The sequence below is a fragment of the Hypoxylon fragiforme genome, assembly GCF_022984875.1.
Source record: "Hypoxylon fragiforme strain CBS 206.31 chromosome Unknown GGS25scaffold_2, whole genome shotgun sequence".
NCBI classification, from domain to species: Eukaryota; Fungi; Ascomycota; class Sordariomycetes; order Xylariales; family Hypoxylaceae; genus Hypoxylon; species Hypoxylon fragiforme.
Window position 1 is genome coordinate 4,332,392 of NW_026054757.1, and position 19,720 is coordinate 4,352,111.

At 49.6% G+C, this 19,720-nt stretch overlaps 6 protein-coding genes across 6 annotated transcripts; 4 read left to right on the forward strand and 2 right to left on the reverse strand.

Moving 5' to 3' along the window:
• Positions 1 to 99: 99 nt before the first annotated feature.
• On the forward strand, positions 100 to 1,572 carry GGS25DRAFT_518873 (acyltransferase family-domain-containing protein; the record flags this gene model as incomplete). The annotated part of the gene is made up of 1 exon (XM_049263611.1): positions 100 to 1,572. One exon carries the CDS (start codon positions 100 to 102, stop codon positions 1,570 to 1,572), a length of 1,473 nt encoding a protein of 490 aa, XP_049120758.1.
• Positions 1,573 to 3,235: 1,663 nt separating this feature from the next.
• GGS25DRAFT_478914 (CrcB-like protein-domain-containing protein) lies at positions 3,236 to 5,326 on the reverse strand. Its single transcript, XM_049259978.1, has one exon. It carries the CDS (start codon positions 5,066 to 5,068, stop codon positions 3,623 to 3,625), a length of 1,446 nt encoding a protein of 481 aa, XP_049120759.1. The 5' UTR covers positions 5,069 to 5,326; the 3' UTR covers positions 3,236 to 3,622.
• A 180-nt stretch (positions 5,327 to 5,506) lies between these two features.
• On the forward strand, positions 5,507 to 6,923 carry GGS25DRAFT_478918 (uracil phosphoribosyltransferase). The gene is made up of 4 exons (XM_049259979.1): positions 5,507 to 5,660; positions 5,885 to 6,115; positions 6,175 to 6,274; positions 6,349 to 6,923. The coding sequence occupies exons 2-4, from the start codon at positions 5,939 to 5,941 to the stop codon at positions 6,759 to 6,761; spliced, it is 690 nt and encodes a 229-aa protein (XP_049120760.1). The 5' UTR covers positions 5,507 to 5,660; positions 5,885 to 5,938; the 3' UTR covers positions 6,762 to 6,923.
• Positions 6,889 to 10,253, reverse strand: GGS25DRAFT_478920 (ATP-dependent DNA ligase). The gene is made up of 2 exons (XM_049259980.1): positions 9,944 to 10,253; positions 6,889 to 9,893 (listed from the first exon to the last, which is right to left on the reverse strand). Exons 1-2 carry the CDS (start codon positions 10,042 to 10,044, stop codon positions 7,013 to 7,015), a joined length of 2,982 nt encoding a protein of 993 aa, XP_049120761.1. The 5' UTR covers positions 10,045 to 10,253; the 3' UTR covers positions 6,889 to 7,012.
• Positions 10,254 to 14,287: 4,034 nt separating this feature from the next.
• Positions 14,288 to 17,128, forward strand: GGS25DRAFT_154350 (YjeF N-terminal domain-like protein). Its single transcript, XM_049256426.1, has 3 exons — positions 14,288 to 14,906; positions 14,976 to 16,096; positions 16,150 to 17,128. Exons 1-3 carry the CDS (start codon positions 14,771 to 14,773, stop codon positions 17,065 to 17,067), a joined length of 2,175 nt encoding a protein of 724 aa, XP_049120762.1. The 5' UTR covers positions 14,288 to 14,770; the 3' UTR covers positions 17,068 to 17,128.
• Positions 17,129 to 18,178: 1,050 nt separating this feature from the next.
• On the forward strand, positions 18,179 to 19,519 carry GGS25DRAFT_154371 (uncharacterized protein). The gene is made up of 2 exons (XM_049256427.1): positions 18,179 to 18,528; positions 18,631 to 19,519. The coding sequence occupies exons 1-2, from the start codon at positions 18,316 to 18,318 to the stop codon at positions 19,333 to 19,335; spliced, it is 918 nt and encodes a 305-aa protein (XP_049120763.1). The 5' UTR covers positions 18,179 to 18,315; the 3' UTR covers positions 19,336 to 19,519.
• The last annotated feature ends 201 nt before the right edge of the window (positions 19,520 to 19,720 follow it).

Genomic DNA, 19,720 nt, shown 5'->3' on the forward strand with positions numbered 1-19,720 from the left:
ATCCATCCCGTCCCGTCCCACGAGAAAGTAGTTCAACGTTCAGGTCGCGTAACGTCGACTAAGCGAAGAGCGAGAGATATCACACATACATAAAAAGCCATGTATGTGGCGGGTCACTCGGCACGGGAGGACGAAGAAGCGCTCCTCCCTCAACAACTACCGCCGGGAGGGACGTCAGTCCGTACTACGGAGTGGTCCTCACAATGGAAAAACAGTCTACATTCACTTTCGTTTCGGGCGGTCTTCTGGCAAGGCCTTGCCTTCATGAGGCCAAGCTTCCTGCGGAAGCGAGCGCCGCCACCATCTTCTTCTTCTTCAGACTCGCCAGAGAAGGCTAACGCTCCTTTGAGAAAACCACACGCAACCGAATATCTAGACGGTGTTCGCGGTGTCGCGTCCCTCATTGTTTTCATCCTGCACTGGACCCACATCCCCTACCCGTCCGTCAACACGGGATGGGGATACAAGGACAACACGTCCTTCTGGCTGCTGCCTTTCATCCGGATCATATATTCGGGCGCTGCCATGGTTTCTATATTCTTCGTCGTCTCCGGTTTCGTCCTCTCCCACCGTTTCATCCAGCGGATGCAACGCCAAGAGTACACGGAGCTGTTCTCCGGTCTCACTTCGCTCACTTTCCGTCGGGCCATCCGACTCTTCCTCCCGGCCTTCGCATCTAGCTCCATGGCGTTCATCTGTGCGTCGCTTCGCATCGTCAACGTCCCGCGCAAGGTGGAGGGCAAGCCCTTTCATCACAGCCTAGGTGCCTACGTCGATTACCTCGATCGAGAATCAAACCCGTGGGACTGGGCCGCGGATTTCTCCGGCTTCTACAACCCGCAGCTGTGGTCTATCGCCGTGGAATTTAGGGGCTCCATGGTCGTCTTTCTCTTGATCATGGGATTGGCAAAGACGAGGACGGCCGTCCGCATAGCGGTCGAGACCTTACTCATGGCCCATTCCTTTGGGCACTGGCGCTGGGATATCGGCCTATTCATTGCCGGCATGCTTCTCGCCGAGCTCGAGGTTATCTTGCAGAAGCCGAAGAGCCCTTCGAAGAGGAGGATAGTCAACGCTTTGCTCATGCTTAGCATAGTACTCGGCCTTTTCCTTTGTGGATATCCCCGGGATCACAACACGCAGACCCCGGGATACATGTGGTCCAAGTACGTGTGGCCTTTTACTGCCTACCGTCGACGCTTCTGGTTAGCAGTTGGCGCGATACTAGTCGTTGGCCCCATGGTCTTCATGCCCTCCATCCAGTCCATATTCCTCACTCGACCGGCACGCTATCTGGGACGCATAAGCTTCGCACTCTACCTCGTTCATGGCCTCGGCAACCGAACAATCGGCAAGTGGCTGCTCAACGGCTGCTGGGATCACATTGGCAAGGAAGGGTACTGGCCGTACACCATCAGTTACATCGTCTCCACAGCCCTGTACTTCCCCATCGTCATATGGGCCTCCGACATGTTCTGGAGGGGAATCGATGTTCCGTCGACGAATTTTGCTAGGTGGTTTGAGAAGAAATGTGCTGCGTCGTCATCCATAACATCAGGGGGCGCGAGATAGACAGTCAGTTTGCATATTGCATATACCTATTTGATATGAATTGTATAATTTTTTTTTATTGTTTACCTATTGCTTCTTCATGGTCCATATTGCATTGCGCCATGCAGATGATAGGATGGAAGGGATTTGAATATTAGCCAGAAGATTACGAATCACATTTATTAGGCTAGGTACGTTGAAAAAGGTCTCCAAGGGGCGAGAACCTTTTGACGTCGTAAGCTTCTTTCCCAGCTTGGCCCAAAAAATCTATATACAGCATTTAATATAGTCTCGACCGTCAGGGGTCGTCTTGGATTAGCCGCATTACCTCACATGCCTAGAGCTCATGAGTTACGAATTAATATACCATCTGCTTTACCACCTGATATAATATACACCCGCAGGCTTTCAAGCCTCTTTCAAGCATCATGGAACACTTTATTAAATTCCACTCAACTCCAACTTCATCTAAACAACCTGGCATATCTCCTTCGTACCATTTGGAGATTCATAAGTAAAACTTGCGACAACTGCTACGTTACACTTGTTGGCGGTTTGATAGATATTAAAGATGCCGCCATTTCACATGGGATGGCGATCATCTAACCTCACGATTGAAGAAGCCTACCTACCTAACTAACCAGGCGCCCGTTTTGTCTTTTTGCTTTTGGGAATACCACCTTCTAAAGCATTTCAGGTCGTGAGACATCCATCATAGGTAGACACCTAGGTTAGGTTAGTAGGTTAATAACACCGAATTGAATTTACAGGCTTCCACTTCGAGGCTGTTGACCAGCGATCTAGCTACCTACCTACTTAGGTAAGAATTGACATCAATTGATGTCTGCAACATCCACGGAGATAAGCCGGCTTTGTATAAGGTTGGCTGCAACTGACATATCTCGTCACAACAAGGAGTGCATCTTATCTTCTTTCACCCTTGCGTGTTACTCCTGAAAGTAAATCATATCGTAACTTTGAACCTTCCAGCGTAAGCTTAGACTCGCATTTGAGGATTCCTTCGGAGCCCGAGCTGTGATATTGATATGGCTGCCTTCGGTGATTAGATGTCGCGCCAGGATGTGATTATCTCTAGACTGGAATAGCGTAGCAGTTGAAGGGAAGGATTTCGAAATCCGCTTCCTCTCTTCAATGCTTGAGAAAGGTTACTCGATATGTTTTGAATTGGTCGTAGTCAATGGTCTTTACGGGGGTATCGCCCTCGTTACCCAGGCATGACTGCTAACACTATGGGTTTAGTATACTCTGCTTAACTTCCATCGAAACTGGCATACCCATAGTCACTGATAATCGCGATGATCTTATTACTAGTTAATAGAACTATGAGGTGGGTTTAAAGCTTGGACGCCTTTCCAAAGATCCGACGCATAATAGCATTTAATGAGCATACGCGCCCTTCATGCTGGCCGCGCGGAGATGGATTCACTTGAAACGATGAACAACGAAGAGAACATTGACCTCATTAGTATAACTTAGGGCATGGACAATCGCGAATATTCGAGTGAGAAATGAACCATCCACTCCGTAGACCTTTGGGCTTTGAGGGTTGGCTGCTTAGATCAATGGCCCTTCTTATTGTCTAGGTTGATGTTTGATTTCTCATGCACCATGAGCTATCATTATGTTGCCATAATGAGGATTTCAACGTTGACGAAGCATTAAAGCGCTAGGTAGCCGCGTTTCTCGGAACAACTAAAGGGTTGAAGCTGTGTACAGAGAGTGATGTCATATACCGTTGAATGGATGCCGCTGTCATGAAAGGCTAGGGCCAACACAATGCCATCGCCAGGCCAAGATTTTCGAGTGATCGTTTGAAATATCAATTAATTATTAATCTTTGTGCTCATTTCTATTCAGTACCTACTATATAGGTAAGTATTATGGCAGCTGCTACAATAGGAGGCAGGTGTCTTGAGAACCTTGAAAACACACAGCCCAAGTGAGATCCCCCTTGGATCCCAGGCCAGATAGTATTCGGAGTGGAATGCTCACGAAGGTCGCGATGTCTTCCTTTTCCTCTTTCGCTTCTCTGAAAAGCCCCTTAAATCCCTCAGTGTTTGCAACTTAAGGGACTAAGCCCGTCGCTCCATCTTAGACCACCCATAATAGCCACCATACAAGCCAGCGCTGTCAGTACACTGATGCCTCCGTACCTATAGGCATGTCTTATTCTTAGGGCAGATAATTCGGCGACCCAGGTAGACACCGTAGTTAAGCACCCGCAGAAGCCGTCTTCGATGCCCTGCAACACTTGGCAGCTAATAACACCACCGACCGAGGCGTGGGCGAGGTCCCACGCCATGCCTAGGACCGCCGTGCCAAAGATGTTGACAGCGAAAGTACCAAGGGGGAAGGAGGGGAAGTACCCATTAAGGTATAGGGACGCATAAAACCGTCCCAGACACCCGAGAGGCGCGAACACCAGCGCGAAAGTTGCTCGGCCACGCCAGGTTTCTGCTGCTCCCTGGTTGCTGAACCTGTCGGGTGGAAGGATGGATAGGAGGATAGCTCCGATCCACGCGCCCCAAGCGAGGAAGACCGCAACGCGGTCGAGAATTCTGCGGGTGAAGGCGTAGGGTAGTGAAGGAGTAAAGGGTTCGAGGGCCAATGCGAGCTGGGCCCCGACAAAGAAGCCAGAGAGAGATAGAGATATGGTAGTTATGACGACCGCAAGGAGGGCCATAAAAGAATACCCTCCGTTTCGGGGAATAGACGTCCCATCCGCATCTGGCACGAGCATATCATTGGACAAAGCTAAGAAGATATCACGGATGAAGGAGGAAAACGAAGTAAAGGAACCGCAGAATCCAGTTGCGAGCCCGATGTACAGGGGTATGGTCTTCTTGGTGGTCATGTGAGCCTTCTTCGCAGCAGCAAGGTCAACGACGGTCCTCTCGGATCCAGACCTACCTGCCTCTTCATCAAGCCTATTATGCTCCTTTGCTCGAAGGAGCTGCAACTCGTACGTCGGCGTGCCCCATTCGAAACGGAAGAGCATGCGGTCTTCGGCCAGAAAGCCCAGGACGAGACTCCCTGCGAAGTTGGGCCACACGGAGCTGAAGGAGATAGGAGCTCCAGCGTAGAAGGTCAGAGCTTGAAGTCCGAGGCGAGCGAGAGTGCCGAGAAGGGCGAAGAGGATGAGATACGAGATGGTGTAGATCTCAGTTGCTAGCCTTGATACACCTCCGGGCTTTGGCTTCTCGGTCTCGGGCTGTTCACCCAAAGCGCGCGATGCCCTCCGCCGGGCCTCTTCATTACCAGAATACTCATGCTCGAGAGCTCTGTCCTCTTCTAAAGAAGGAGTGGGCCGTAGCTGACGCTCATCCCGGCTTGGGATAGGTGCTATTTCTTCCAACTCGGGTACGTTTGCATATGAATCCGGAATATTATATTCGGACTGTGATGCGGATGCACGATGAGGGGTCTTCCCGGTCTCTACATCTCGTCCGACATCTTGCGACGTATGCGTACGTGTGTGCGACTTGCCATCTTCCATGTCACCGTCGTGCGTCGCGATATAATTCCATGAGCGTTTTCGTGATAGTGGTTACAATTGACATCCCAAAAGATGTGACATTTGTGTTCAAAGGTTCCCCGGGTATAGATGCCTATCAAAGGTAGTATAGGCATTACTGCGTAGGTATTACAGGACCTATGCAGCTGTTGGCTTTAATTCTCCTCTTGGCGCGTATTTTCGGCCATTCCATGTAAAAGTTGTTTACGGAGAACATTGAGATTGGGATTGGGTATGACGGGAATAGTTAGTTAATGGCCACCGTATTAGACGCTACACGGCAGTTAGGTACAATAGGTACTTATGTAGGTGAGTCTTATCTAAGCGGCCGGTAATTGCGGGGAGTTAGGCCTCTAGAGTCGAGCTGCCCCGCGTCCGGAAACGAGCTGGAGCTCCTGAGTGCTGATAACGCTACTGTACAATACCTACCTCCTAGGTACTAGGTACGTTACCTACCTATTTTGAGGGAGTCACTACCCAATCATCCGCGTGCCAATGAACGCATGCCGCATATCAACAGCAAATGGGCACTCACACTGCAAGCTAACTGGGTAGATGCATGTAAGTTAAGTAGGTAAGTCAGAAGGAGCAAGGCAAAGCAAAGCGATGAGCGGCTTGTTCACCGTAGAACCGTCCTGCCTTCCTTAACTTTGAATCATATGGGCACTTACTTAATCTTCACCTACAATCGCTCAACTTCTTGTTATTCCTCCTCTTTTTCCGGTACTGCTACTGCTATTAATTTCCAAGTATCAAACCATATCGTATCATATCAGGAATAACGTCCTTGATTATCAGATAACCTAGTACGGCCGAAACGTGTTATAGTTACATATACATCGTTAATACAACATGTCTCTCCCTTCCAACGTCCATGTCTCCAAGCACCCGTGCCTGATGGCTAAGCTTAGCCGCCTCAGATCCAAAGGAACCGAGTCCCGCGAAGTCAAGACTTTAATAAACGATATCTCGGTGATCTTAGGGTGCGAAGCTCTAGCCTCTGCGTTGACGCCTGTTGAGGGCCCAAAGGTGGGTACCGAGATATATATCTATTATATGTTTAATCATTATATATTGACTTGGCATAGGGCGAGACCCCGATCGGGTTCGAATACACCACCACCACAGTGCACCCGCAAGCCCTGTCCATAGTGCCTATCCTTAGATCAGGACTAGGCATGGTAGAAGGTGTGTTATAGCCACCGTCTTGTCTAGTACTACCCAGTTGTAGTTGTAGCTGTAACTCTAACATCCTCTCAAAGCTATACAAACCCTCCTCCCCCAGCCCGTCCCCGTCCACCACCTGGGCCTATATCGCGAGCCCAGCACACTCGAGCCCGTCGAGTACTACAACAACCTCCCGCACCACGGCGCCTCCGCCGGTAGCACCGAGGGCAACCAAGTAGCCAGTCTTGCCATTATAGTAGACCCCGTCATCGCCACGGGCGGTACCTGCGCTGCCGCCATCCAGACACTTAAGGAGTGGGGGGTGAAGAAGATCCTGGTACTGTCCGTCATCGCCGCCGCGGAGGGCGTAACTCGCGCTGCTGAGGAGTGGCCCGAAGCTGTGGAGATTTGGGTTGCGGGCGTCGATGCTGAGCTGACGGGCAACGGCATGCTGAAACCTGGCGTAGGGGATGTGGGCGATCGATTGTTCTTAACGATAGGGAAGTAAAGAGCATATGATACAGCCCTGCCCCTGGAAGCCACGGAAGGGGGTTGGGGAATATTAAATTACTAGTGATAGACTACTCCTACTTGAATGCATTGGCATAAAAATAGAAATGGCACATTGGCTAGAATAGCTATTTAGAATATTGACCCAGTTGCTACCTGACCTTGAGTTTGCTTTGCTTTCTTCATATTAATCATTACATACATAGTACCTGGTACCTAGGCACTAAAAGTAAACGTACATGTATATCGTCACAGTGGCGCATATCTCTCTTCATCTATCATTGTACAGTTTTTCCAACAATCCTCAACCCATTGTCGCGAGACCACCCTAGGCACAGGGGAACGGCGGCTGATTATCGAGTGTACTTCTGCCGCCTTCTCTCTTTCACCTCTCTCGGTGCCGCCCATGATGACTACCTGGGTGATACTCCTATCGCTGAGGTCATCGGTCACCAGCCCGCCCCCATATCGAACCCAATTCTTTAGTTTAAGCGACGATACCGGGGCGACGTCGTCCGTAGCCGAAAAATACACAGTAGAGCCCCTAAATATGTAACTCCTCAAGCTACCGATATCGTGTCCATGGGCCGTCAGTTGCGTGAGGAACTCCTCCTTACTAAACGGCTCGCCTATGAGAACCTCCTTCGGCATCGAATTGAGCAGCTCCCTTAGCTCCTTCATGCTCAGGTCTCTGGCGTAGCTGTCGCCGAACTCGTCTACGGCCTCTTCGGCATGGCGTCTCGTGGGTTCGGTGGCATGGAACAAGTGGCCCGTCTCGAAGGGTATGAGGAAGTCCGTGTCGCGCTGCGCAAGGCAGTCTAGGATCCATTTCGGCCGGATGATGTCCACGTTGCCGGCCTTCATCAGGCTTGCTACCTTAACCACTTTTTTCTCGGCGATGAGCAACATATCCGTGCCCGGGCTAGCGCGCTGCGAGACCGTCCCGCCATTTTCCTTGATCAGCATCTCGAGCTGCGTCTTGGATTTCTTGACAGGCGCGGTGCAGTCCGTCAATACGCAGAACTCGAGGCCCTCAAACACCTTAGTCTTGGGCCCCTCGAAGAAAGCCGGCGCGGCGCTGTCCTGGCCAGCGATGACGATGTCACGCTTTGCGCGCTTGGAGGAGCGCTTGCGGCGGGCCTCCATGTCCATGGCCTTCTCGTCGTTCTCCTTCTCCGCGCGCGCCTTCATTTCGAGGAACCCCTGGAAGTCCAGCCCGGAGTCCCAGCTGCGGTCCGTCCGCATGCCCTTGAACCGCGGGAACCGCAGCGTCACGCCTTTCGCGAACTGGTCCGACGTCTCTGCGCTGGCCGCCTTGACGGAGATGACGAGGGACTCGCTCGGCCGGATCCACACGTCTGGCCGCACGGGCTGCTTGTCGTTGCTCGCCAGCTGGATGTATTGGGTCGGGGGGTTCTTCGGGTCCCAGGTCTTCCACTTGCCCTCCGTGAGTTGCCGGATCTCGGCGAGGTCTTCGGCGCGGAACCCGCCGCCCACTTTCACGAAGCTAAAGCATTTCTCTGGGTTCATGCCGGCTTTGATGTCGTTCTCCGTAACGCGCAAACCGCAGAGAAAGGAGGCTAGTGCACCGCCGCGGTGGCCGGCTCCGTAGTATCCGCCAATAATCAGGACATCCACGGACTCGCCGAAGCTGGTCATGTAGTCCGGCTTGACTTTGATCCAGTTGTCGTTGCGATCGGCTGGGCTGTATGCGGAGCGAGGGTTCTTCATGACTATCCCTTCAGAGGCATCCGAGACGATTTTCCGGAGCATTGGCTCGATTACGTCTGCCGATGTAGCTTTTTCGTATTTGTGTACCTCTAGCCGATATGGTACCCCAGGAACCGATTTTTCAAGTGCTTTTCGCCGATCTCGTAAGATGTACGGCGTGAGGGCTTTGTTGTTCAGGTATAGGATATCGAACACCCGAAATACTGGCCGAGGTGCATTGTCCTTATGCGGGTTTCGTTGCCCATCGATGGCCGCGGTTTTCAGTGTGCCGAATTTGAGTACTTTATCGAGTACTGGATCCCACACAATCATCTCGCCGTCTAAGATGATATTCTGTACATTGGGAGCAAAGGCATCTTTGAGATGTTGTGTTAGTGCGGAGTCACTATCTTCGAAGCTCTTGCCGTAGAGATAGGTGTAATCCTTGGCTTTCCTCGACCAGAAGCGGAATCTCGCACCACCCGGAACGCTGTTGTCTTTCTCCATATGCAACTGCATTCGCTCGCCGTCCAGCTTTTCTTCGATCCAAAACTCGTCGTCTCCTTCCTTCCGATTTCTGGAATTAAGCCTATCAACCATTTTCTGGAAGGAAGTGGACATCTGGTAGTGACAGAGCATGGGCTGGAAGCATTGCATTAACGTGACGTTGGTCTGGCCATCAGTAAGGCGGACTTTAGGGTCCCAAAGGTCCCAACACACTTGGCGAATATCTGAGGATACGCTGAACAAGTCTTGGGCGTCGGGATGCCATAGATCTAAAAAGGTTCTCTCTGTAGCTCCTACTTTCATATCCTTCAAGATGATACTTATGAGCCACTTCAGTTCTTCGGCGTTCATTCGCTGGTAAAAAATCTCAAAGATGGGCAGCTGTTCGCTCTCACCAGCGGAAGCGGCCAATTTGTCTAACATCTCGTTGACTTCGGCAATACGCATGTCTCCAGGATCTACGCGCATGGCCCTTTTGGACAAGACGTCGAAGCATCTTCCAGGGAAATCACCAGCGCGAGCAGAAGCCGAGGGACCTGGGAGTTTCCAACGAATGATGCTGGAACCATCGTCAGAGTTCCTGTCGATTCTCATCAACTTCACGAGCAATCTGGCAATGTTGCTCTCCTTTAGTCCGTACATGCCCCTGTAACGGTCTGAGCTGGGCAGAATTAAGCGCATGGCTGGGTAGAAGTCGTTTCCCACCTCGGATCGCCATTTGGAAATAAAGCGCTCGATGACGTTGCGTTTGTACTCCTGTGGAGAGAGCTTACTGGGCCCGCCGCGTCCAACTTTGCCGCGTGATACTTTTGGCTGAGACTGCTTCTTATTCTCGCTCAAAGGGTTGAAGAGTCCGTTGAATAATTCGGAGAATAGTTGTGTCCTCGAGTGATTCTTTGGTCGGTTAGGGTACCTTGACAATTGATTAGCTTCGTAATAGGTGAATTTTTGGTTATGACTTACTTCTTGTCTAAATCCTCTAATTTCTGCCCTCCTGTAACATATTGACGATATTCCTCATCCTCGGCGTCTGCATCGCGAGTCATATCGTGTCTCTGGCTCATGATTTTCAATTACATAGATGAAAAGGTGAAAGGGAAATTAATTGTTGGTAGGTACCTATACCTAAAGTACTCCAGGTAGTTTTTTAAAAAAAAAATACAATGGTATCTCAACCTCTCAACCCATTTCAATGTTTAATGTTCTTGAGATTTATAAAGTGTTTGTTCTATCATTGATCATTCTGAGTCTTCAACTGAACAGCCAAGGCATAGCAGCCTAGAATACGGAGTAAGTCAAAGCAAAACCGTATTAATTCATTTGTTACGGTGATTTACGTTAAACAAATTTACTTAGGTACTTAGTTAGTAGATAACTAGGTACGTACTGATTACCTAGTATTACATAACTACCCTAGTACCCTACTAGACATCGTAACGCATCCCACATTGATCGGTTTGATTTTTTTTTTATTTTTTTTTTAGCGTGGGGTCCCTGTGTAACTACTTTTGTACCCATAGATGTAATCAACGCGCTTCAACGCGACTTCAACAATTTTGAACTTTGACCACTTCAAGGTTCGATAGATGTAGTCACCGTACAAGGAGCACATACCATTTAGGTTTGGTACATACATGCTTGGTATCCACCTACTCGATACATTCAAACGAAATCAACATTGAATTAAGCAGGCATGTGCGTTTGTAGGATTACCCTTCCTACTAATCCGTATCGAGTCGATCAATGCTTCTCTTACTTTATTTTTATTTTTAACCCGAAATTTCAACTTGATCGACTCACGACTTCTTAACCAGTCTTGAACCTCCTGTATGACTACTGGCTGGTTCCGACTTCTGCCTTCAGGACCCCTCCGTTTCCGACACTCGTTTCCACATAGACATTTCCATGCCTTTGTATGTTTCGCGCCCTCTTCTCTTGACATCATGTTAGGCCGGGCTGTGAAGAAAAACCAGGCCGATGCGCCTTCAGCACGACCTGGAAAGACTGAACTCGCGAAGCAATTGTTCCCATCAAGCAGTCCTGCTGCTCACAATGGAGACCTCACACAGTGGGTATCCCACAAAGGACGTGCCAACCTGTTGTCAAATACCGTGTCGGGATCCTCGAAGGCAGCGGGTAACGACCCATTGCAACTTAGATCCAATAACCCCGAGCAACCTCGTCGCCCGCAATATAAGCCAATATCCTCCAATTCCTCAACCATTAATATGGCCAAACGCTCCGACAACTTCGCGTCTCTATACACCAATGCCGGCTCGTTCCAAGAAGATCCTGAGCCTGCCAATGGCACATCACAGGCTAAGGCGCCCTTATCTTCCTTTTATGCAGATGACGACTTCAGCGATGATAATACCTTAGAACTAGACATGGACTACCAGCTTCCTGCTTCTCTCCCTCCCCAACCTGCCGCGAAAAAGCCTCCTGCGAATCCCATACCTCAACCGCCTACCAGCCAAATGACCTGGCCTTCCTCGCCAAGAGACCATCTGTTTCCTCCCAAAAACTCGGAAAACAAATCGGCCAAACGTGAGTCTCCTGACGGAGTCTCGCGGCTTGGCCCACCCCCCGCGAAGAAGAGGAGCCTCCCTAGTAGCTGGAAACGGGAATATTCCGCAGTAGCTTATCAGGAACATGCGCCCGAGGAGACTAAGCAGGCGTCAGTTACTCCAGCCCCAAACAAGAAGGATATTACGTTGTGGGATACCACGGCTAGCGCTACTAAGGAGCGTCGAAAGCAACTCAAAAACCAAAATAAGAAATCAGAACCCGAACCAGGATTTTCCGCTGAGGAAATGGCTGCGACATCCAATTACATCAAACAAATGTCCAAGTCATCTGCAATATCCTTAAGTTCCGAGCAACAGCACGTAATTGACCTGGTTATGAAGAAGAAGCAAAGTGTATTCTTCACCGGTCCGGCAGGTACTGGAAAATCCGTGCTCATGAGAGCAATTATTGCCGAGTTGAAGAAAAAGTGGAAGCGTGATCCGGAACGCATCAATGTCACAGCTTCTACTGGCCTTGCTGCCTGCAACATCGGGGGTATGACGCTTCATAGCTTTGCCGGTATTGGCCTCGGAAAGGAGGACGTCCCGACGTTGGTCAAGAAGATTCGACGAAATGCGAAAGTAAAGAATAGATGGCTTCGAACGAGCGTTCTCGTCATCGATGAGGTTTCTATGGTTGATGGTGAGCTCTTTGATAAACTTTCGCGAATAGCAAGCACAATCCGAAACAACGGTCGTCCGTGGGGTGGGATTCAGTTGGTCATCACAGGTGACTTTTTCCAGTTGCCTCCTGTTCCCGACTCGGGCAAGAAGGATACCAAGTTCGCGTTTGAGGCCGGTACATGGAACACGTCTATCGACCATACTATAGGGTTGACCCAAGTCTTCCGTCAAAAGGATCCTCGTAAGTTTGATGTCACAAATTATCCGTTCTCTGTCTCGTCATCTAACTGCGTCATTAGACTTCGCGAACATGCTCAATGAAATGCGCCTCGGTAGAATAAGCGAAGACACAGTCAAGACGTTCCAAGGTCTGGCACGACCACTTCAATTTGACGACGATCTTGAAGTGACTGAACTGTATTATTGTCCATGCAAACCACATATAATAACCAAGCTAACATTTTGTTCCAGATTCCCTACTCGGCAAGAGGTCGAGAGGTCCAATGATTTTCGGCTACGCAATTTACCTGGTAAGATACAATTGTATGACGCCTACGATAGCGGCGAACCTCAGCAACGAGAGAGATTACTTGCGAACATGATGGCCCCCAAAACCATAAGTCTAAAAGTGGGAGCTCAGGTCATGTTGATCAAGAATTTGGACGACCAATTGGTCAATGGCTCGCTTGGGAAAGTTATCGATTTCAGGACGGAAGAAGAGTTCGAATATTACAGTAACCGCGTCAGCGAGGATGTCCCGGGTGATGAAGCACTTGAGGCGAGTGCCCGTCTGGCATCGAAAGTGAAGGCATTTATTCGCAACTCGGCGGCATCAAAAGCGGATTCGTCCTCTGGTATCAAGTACCCTCATGTTCGTTTTACTACGACAGATGGTACCCACCGATCCATACTCGTTACCGTGGAAGATTGGAAAGTCGAACTACCCACGGGCGAAGTACAGGCATCGCGCAAGCAATTACCCCTTATCCTGGCATGGGCACTCTCTATTCATAAAGCTCAGGGTCAGACTCTAGAGAGAGTCAAGGTCGATCTCGGCAAGGTGTTCGAGAAGGGCCAAGCGTATGTTGCGCTTAGTCGAGCGGTGAGCAAGCAAGGACTTCAGGTGCTGAATTTTGACAAGAGAAAAGTGATGGCACATCCCAGAGTTATCCAATTCTACAACAAACTGTACAGCGCGGAGTCAGCACTCAAAGCGAAGAAGCCTTCTACCATACAAGACTATGCTTTCAAAGACTCATCAACGCTGCCGAGAAAGAAAGACGTGGAGGCCATTAACCTAGTTGATGAAGAAGAGGAAGAAATGATGGCAGCACATGGGTTTTAGTTGTATCTTCACTTAATGACTGATTACTATCTGCTATAATGAGATGGCCAATAAGGCTTAAGGCTCATGATGATATGAGTATGATATATGTACCTAGTGCTATCATTATGTACAGTACTGAAATGCAATTAATCATTGCTGTACAAGTTGAATTGAACATTGAATGCAGACTCATTGCAGAGAGTGACAAAAGCGCTTCAATGTTGGCATGTGATAACTACTGGGTAGATCCTAGTATGTACCAGGTATTGTTGTCATGGTGGGTCGCGTTTGTTCATGGGTCCTAACTATATCGATAAGACCATGCTCTGACTAAGGTGGCTGAACGGAGACCAAAAAACCAAAGAACATCGAAACATTTGAACCAAAAAACAATCAGCGTCCTCAAGGTTTCTCTACCTTACGGTGAACTTTACAGCACGTCCATCCCTCGACAGTCGATATACCGTACCGAGTACCGAACTCTTAGACGATAAACGAGCATCATTGAACCGTGGAAAGTGTTTTCGGTCAATTTACCATTCGGCGCCAAGACATTCAGGTGCTTTAAAATACAGCTTCGAAATACTACAGAATCGCAACACCAAATCTTCACATCGAATTCGTATACCAAGTCGCCGCCACACAGACTGCCTACCTACCTACCTACCACCTACATATGTACCTAGCTAAGAAATTTGCTGGTACATGATTATACTGAGAGGTGATTAGATCAGTAATTGCGCCTATAGCCTACTTCGTAGGTAATCACCTCCATTATCACGGCCAAGATCAACCCCTTTGTAGCCAAGACAAGGGAATTCGCCAATTATATCATCTCTACCTGATTACTTCGATAGAGATCTGGGAATTTCGTGCTCTTTCTACTACACGTCTGTGGTTATGATCTGAGAATACCCTGTACCACCCGTACACCATACACCGTTGACCCATAACATTGAACATATACATACCGTATTAGTACCTTCTCCCTAAGGCATCTAAGGTATCCAGTGACGAATACATACCTACCTACATAATACTAGCTGCCCTAGCTGCCCTGGACATTACGAGTGATCGCTCCTTCACTGTGGAAACGCGGGTGGATCAGGTGCATGGGGTGCTTAAGTGCTTTTTTTTTGAGTGATAAGATACGTGCATTTTAAGTCCATCATTCGTTCGTTCAACTTAACATACATCCATTTCCGGCGAGTCTCGACACTATAGTCACCACAACAATTTCGTTTGGCGACTTTCAGAAATCATAGCCTCGCGATGATGGGTGAATCTGCTTCCCTATCCCAGTGGCTGGGTGGCCACTATGTTATTGTTCTGAAAGAGCCATTCGGCCAACGAATCCAAGGAATCTTGCAAGGTCTTGTCCCAGAGCAGCACCTAACCCTAGACCAAGGTATGTTGAATGGTTAAGTGTTGATATGACGTCTAAGTGTTGAGAGGACCTTTGGCTAATTGTAACCAGCCCTGCTGCTAGATACAAACCAGTTCCTCGGACAAGTTGACATTCGTGCAGACAATGTCACTGATATCATGCCAGTCCCTGGCCCTGCTGTCAAGCCTGCAGAATCATCATCACGTTTGACGACAGGACGTCCGATGCCTATGGCAGCGTTCCAAGATCCAGCTATCTTGAGTCTCACTCCTAAGTCGACTCCCAAGTCTGACGGCAATTCTGGCCCAGGCCCACGCTATCATCATGCGCAACCTAACACGGCAGAGAAACGAGACCCTGTCATACTCAATCCCGCTGATCGATTGACATACTCTTCTCCTGATGAGACTACTGACTCTGCCGTACCCGGCGGTCTTGACGCGCATGTGGCGCAATTGAAATTATCGCCCATCAACTCATCTAAGCTCGCCTTCGCTACAAGTGACCAAGAGAATCTCGAATCTCTCCCTTCCGCGACTCTCGACCCGGGTGCTCCAGGCCCAAGGAAGGAAAATGGCAAGAGTGCTCGAGGTCGTGGACGACGACGCAACAAGGTGGGTATCAGCAATGGTTCCCCAGCACCCACTGGCGGCAACAAAGGCGCAGGATGGAGGCAGACCCCCATGTTGCAATCCAGCGCATCTTTCCAGCCTTTTGCATCGCTCAAGAAAAGCCAGAAGAGGCGAGTTGACGCGAATGTCGCTAATGTTTGGGCCTCGGAAGACGTTACGGACGTCCAAGAAGCCGGTGACTTCGATTTTGAGGGTAGCCTTGCAAAGTTTGACAAGCGCAAAATCTTTGATGAGATGAAAGAGCAAGATCAGATTGACGAAGCAGAACGTTTGGTGTCTCACAACCGTCTCCCTCGACCAAAGCCTGGAACGGCTGGCGGCAAGAACCTCCACTACACCGAGAACGTTTTGGACTTGCCACAAGCTGCCTCAAGATCTAAGGTGGGTTCTGGTGACTACTGGAAAAGCGAGGCGGACGATGAAATCATCAATGGGGATGACCGTACAAGTGTCATTGAAGGCAGCGGCCGCACTTCTCGGCTTCGTGGAGAATCCCGCGTGTCCATGAGTCGACGTTCACAATCGCGCAAAGCTAGTACCACCGCGAGCGTCAGTGGATCTAGCCGAGTCAACTCTGCAGTACGTGCATGCCCCCCTTGCTTGTTCCTATTGTCTCTAACCTATGCCAACAGCCTGTTCCTTCTTCGAGCGGCCTATATGCCGTGCCTTCCAACCGCCGAATCGAGTCTATTCCTCATCTACAGATGCAGGCGGTTGAAAATGTGGCGCACCACGAATTCGGGTTCACTGAGGACCTCATGGCAGAAAATGCCGGTCGTGGCATTACGGAGGTGGCAATGCATGCGCTCGATGACCCCGCAGTCAAGCTTCTAGCTGCTACAGCATCGCCGCCTAACACTACTACGATTGTCGTCCTAGCGGGCAATAGCAAGTCGGGAGTTCGTGCCCTAGCAGCGGCCCGTCATCTTCGAAACCGCGGTATTAATGTTCTAGTCTGCGTGGTCGGCATCGAGCGCGAACGAGAGCTATTTGAGGACGTCAAAAAACAGGTTCGACTATTTCGCACCTTTGGAGGCGTCATCTTCACCAAATCAGAGCTTTTCGCCCATGTCAGTCCCGCAGCCAAGACCTTCAATGCCTCTCAGGGCTCCATAACCTTGATCATCGATGCGCTTTTAGGGCTTACGATGTCTTTCGAAGAACTTCGTAAGTCTGACCAAGCTACAACATATGAGTTGATGGAGTGGGCAAATCGAAACGAGGCATTTGTTATGGCGATCGACATCCCAAGCGGCGTCGAGCCTCAGACCGGTAGAGTCATGGTGATTGACGGAGCTAAGCTCTACGTACACCCGCGCTACGTGGTCGCCTTAGGTGCGCCAAAAGTGGGTTTGTTGAAGGCGCTTGAAATGGGCGACGATCAAGGAGATATCGTGATGGTGGAGGAGTGGAAGTTGTTCCTGGCAGACATTGGTCTCAGTCCTCTGGTCTGGCGCAAGGTGGCTACCAAGGTTCGTCGAGGTATCGAATTCGACAGCAAGTGGGTGCTCGAGCTTCGCTACAAGCCCCATGGAGAGGAGGAGGACTAAAACACCCATGGAGGTAACTCCTGTTCTGGTCAATGGGACAATAACACACCCACAGCATTTTCTCGTATTCCGAACGGATACTATGAATTACGGCTGTGAGGATGTAAAGGGTACCCAGGTGCTCAACCCACGAAGTCTACGACGCATAGCAGGAGGGGTTTTCTGCTTTCTTTCATTGGTGTTTTAATAGGGCGAAGTTGTGTACGGCACATGGTAAATGGGAGGCAATGAGGCCTTGAAATACCCACAGAGATCTTGCATTTTCGATGGCGTTGGTTGGACTGCGTACAGTTCACGCGTACTGGTGGTTCTCGGTGAAAGAACTGTAAGGATGGAGGCATGGCATCGGTATATTCTCAGATACCTGCTGGGTATCTAAGGATTTAAAGGCAAAAGCAATGATGCTTGTTTCATCAATAAGATGGGCCCCCCCTAATTTGTCAACAACAAAGTGATGAATTCATCAAGTGGCCATGGTACCTATATAGGTAGGCACATGAAGGTGTGCTTACTGCTCATTGTTCACTGTTGACTGCTCTGCTCACATGGGATCGTACCTGTATATAGGTATGATTTCCTACTTGAAGGTTGTATTGTATATACATGTAATAGATACCTGTTGTACCTTATGTAGGTATACTACAGTATTATTACTACTGCCCCATCATTAATGTGTACGTTCAAGTCGAAAATGCGCATTCAAGAATACATAATTCCGAGTTTGTTCGGAGTTAAGCACAGGCATATGAAGCATCCAGAATCTTATCCCTGCTACAATTATGTATGTCCTTGCTAGGTTCACTTTAGTAGCTCCCCACCTAAATAGGTATGTAGCCAATGAAATACCGTGATTTACTCAGCAAAAACAATGAATGCATCCATGGATTGCATTAGTTAACAAGGAGCTACCCATGTGCAATACCCAATACATGCATGTGTCCCCTATGTACCTAGTAGTCATTTGTCCTAGGTAACTAAGGTTAGTAGGATGTAGGGTTCAATGTCCAATGGCATCATTCCCGATGGCATGTTTTTGAAGAGTGTCATGTACTCGTACGAGAAGCTTCTGGACCAATATCTATGAGACTACAACAAAATCAGTAAGCAGTATCACAGCAACTATCCGATTGTACAATACTGCCGTACATTCCGTACAGATTCGGACTGGTGGTGTACTTCGGTATCTTCCCTAAAAAGCATCGCCCATCCCCGAAACTCTGCAAGTTAGCTTGTAGACCTCTCTTCAAGATGACACCCTCTACAGCTATAAAGCAGCAGCCGCAACGAAGCATCTTGGATAAACCTATACTCATAGCTATTCCCATCTTGATCGGTTTATTTCTCACTAGATCGCCTTTCTTCATGTCGGCTCCAGCCTTAGATCTTGCGGCCCCGAATGCGCAACCATGGGCCGATACGCCCATTGCGTTGGTTACAACGCCGCAGTATGAAACGAACAAGGTGAGCAACCACCTACCTACCTAGCCAAGGTTTCCTATGTAGGTGTATACTCCTTAATCGGATCATCGACTGACTCCCGGGGTTTCCCCACCATTACTCTAGACCGACCTCTTCACCACCGGCGCAACCCACATGGCGCTCCTCCACAACGCCATCCTCCGCGGTTTCAACTCCGTCTACCAACAGGCCCCGCACATCAAGCCCGCCGACATCCCCAACTTCATCGGATACAGCCTGACCTGGCACAAGTTCGTCGTCTCGCACCACGACGACGAGGAAGTGACGCTGTTCCCCAAGGTCGAGCAGGTGCTCCAGGACACCGCCATCTGGGAGGGCACGCACAAGGAGCACGAGGCGTTCCTCGGCGGGCTCGCCGAGTTCGCAAAGTACCTGCGGGCCGCGCAGGCGAAGCCCGACTCGTTCGACGGCGCCGAGCTCGCCCGCATCATGGACGGCTTCCGCGACAGCTTCGCCGACCACTTCCACAGCGAGATCCAGACCATCGCCGCGCTCGCCGACCACCCCAACGCACCAACTCTCGGAACCCCCGAGGCGGACCTCGCGGCCGAGACGTTCAAGGCGTGGGGCAAGAACACGGTGACGAAGGCCGGCACGCTCGATGTCGTTCCGTTTTTCCTGCTCAACTTGGACGGCACGGCTGAGGAGGGCAAGTGGGAGAATTGGCCCCCGATTCCGGCGCCGGTGAAATGGGGATTAGTTAATATTGCGGGCGCGTGGCATGCGAGGTGGTGGCAGTTTAGCTCTTGTGCGGGGGGGAAGCCGAGGAAGTTGTATGCGCTACAGTGAGGTGTTGGGGGGAGACTACTAAAGCGGGTGGATGAAGAGATATGATACCCTGATAATTTGATCATGCACACTGCACTTACCTGCTTGCTTAGAAGGATATACAGATCGAACACAGCGGGTGGGACTTCTAATGTAATAGTTCCTGTCGTTACCTTAAAGTCACAGGGAATCACGACCAGTTATGGAATGAAGGCTAGACTACCTAGGTAGATATCCCGTTGGGAATGAAGAAATATTTAGCTCAAATAACGTTTTAACTTCAATATATCTAAAAATGCTCTAGATAATTAGAGATAGTACACAAAATTCACAAGTGCGCCAGCGCCACCTCGTCTAAAGGTACCTACTCAAGTTCTTGCTAAAGGTTAATGGTTTCCATCACGAT

Coding starts and splice junctions, on each gene's coding strand:
- GGS25DRAFT_478914 (XM_049259978.1), bottom strand. CDS start 5,068: ATGGAAGATGGCAAGTCGCACACACGTACGCATACGTCGCAAGATGTC.
- GGS25DRAFT_478918 (XM_049259979.1), top strand. CDS start 5,939: ATGTCTCTCCCTTCCAACGTCCATGTCTCCAAGCACCCGTGCCTGATG. Junction 6,116..6,174: donor CGCCTGTTGAGGGCCCAAAG/GTGGGTACCGAG, acceptor GACTTGGCATAG/GGCGAGACCCCGATCGGGTT. Junction 6,275..6,348: donor AGGACTAGGCATGGTAGAAG/GTGTGTTATAGC, acceptor ATCCTCTCAAAG/CTATACAAACCCTCCTCCCC.
- GGS25DRAFT_478920 (XM_049259980.1), bottom strand. CDS start 10,044: ATGAGCCAGAGACACGATATGACTCGCGATGCAGACGCCGAGGATGAG. Junction 9,894..9,943: donor TTAGAGGATTTAGACAAGAA/GTAAGTCATAAC, acceptor TCAATTGTCAAG/GTACCCTAACCGACCAAAGA.
- GGS25DRAFT_154350 (XM_049256426.1), top strand. CDS start 14,771: ATGATGGGTGAATCTGCTTCCCTATCCCAGTGGCTGGGTGGCCACTAT. Junction 14,907..14,975: donor GCACCTAACCCTAGACCAAG/GTATGTTGAATG, acceptor AATTGTAACCAG/CCCTGCTGCTAGATACAAAC. Junction 16,097..16,149: donor CTAGCCGAGTCAACTCTGCA/GTACGTGCATGC, acceptor CTATGCCAACAG/CCTGTTCCTTCTTCGAGCGG.
- GGS25DRAFT_154371 (XM_049256427.1), top strand. CDS start 18,316: ATGACACCCTCTACAGCTATAAAGCAGCAGCCGCAACGAAGCATCTTG. Junction 18,529..18,630: donor CGCAGTATGAAACGAACAAG/GTGAGCAACCAC, acceptor CCATTACTCTAG/ACCGACCTCTTCACCACCGG.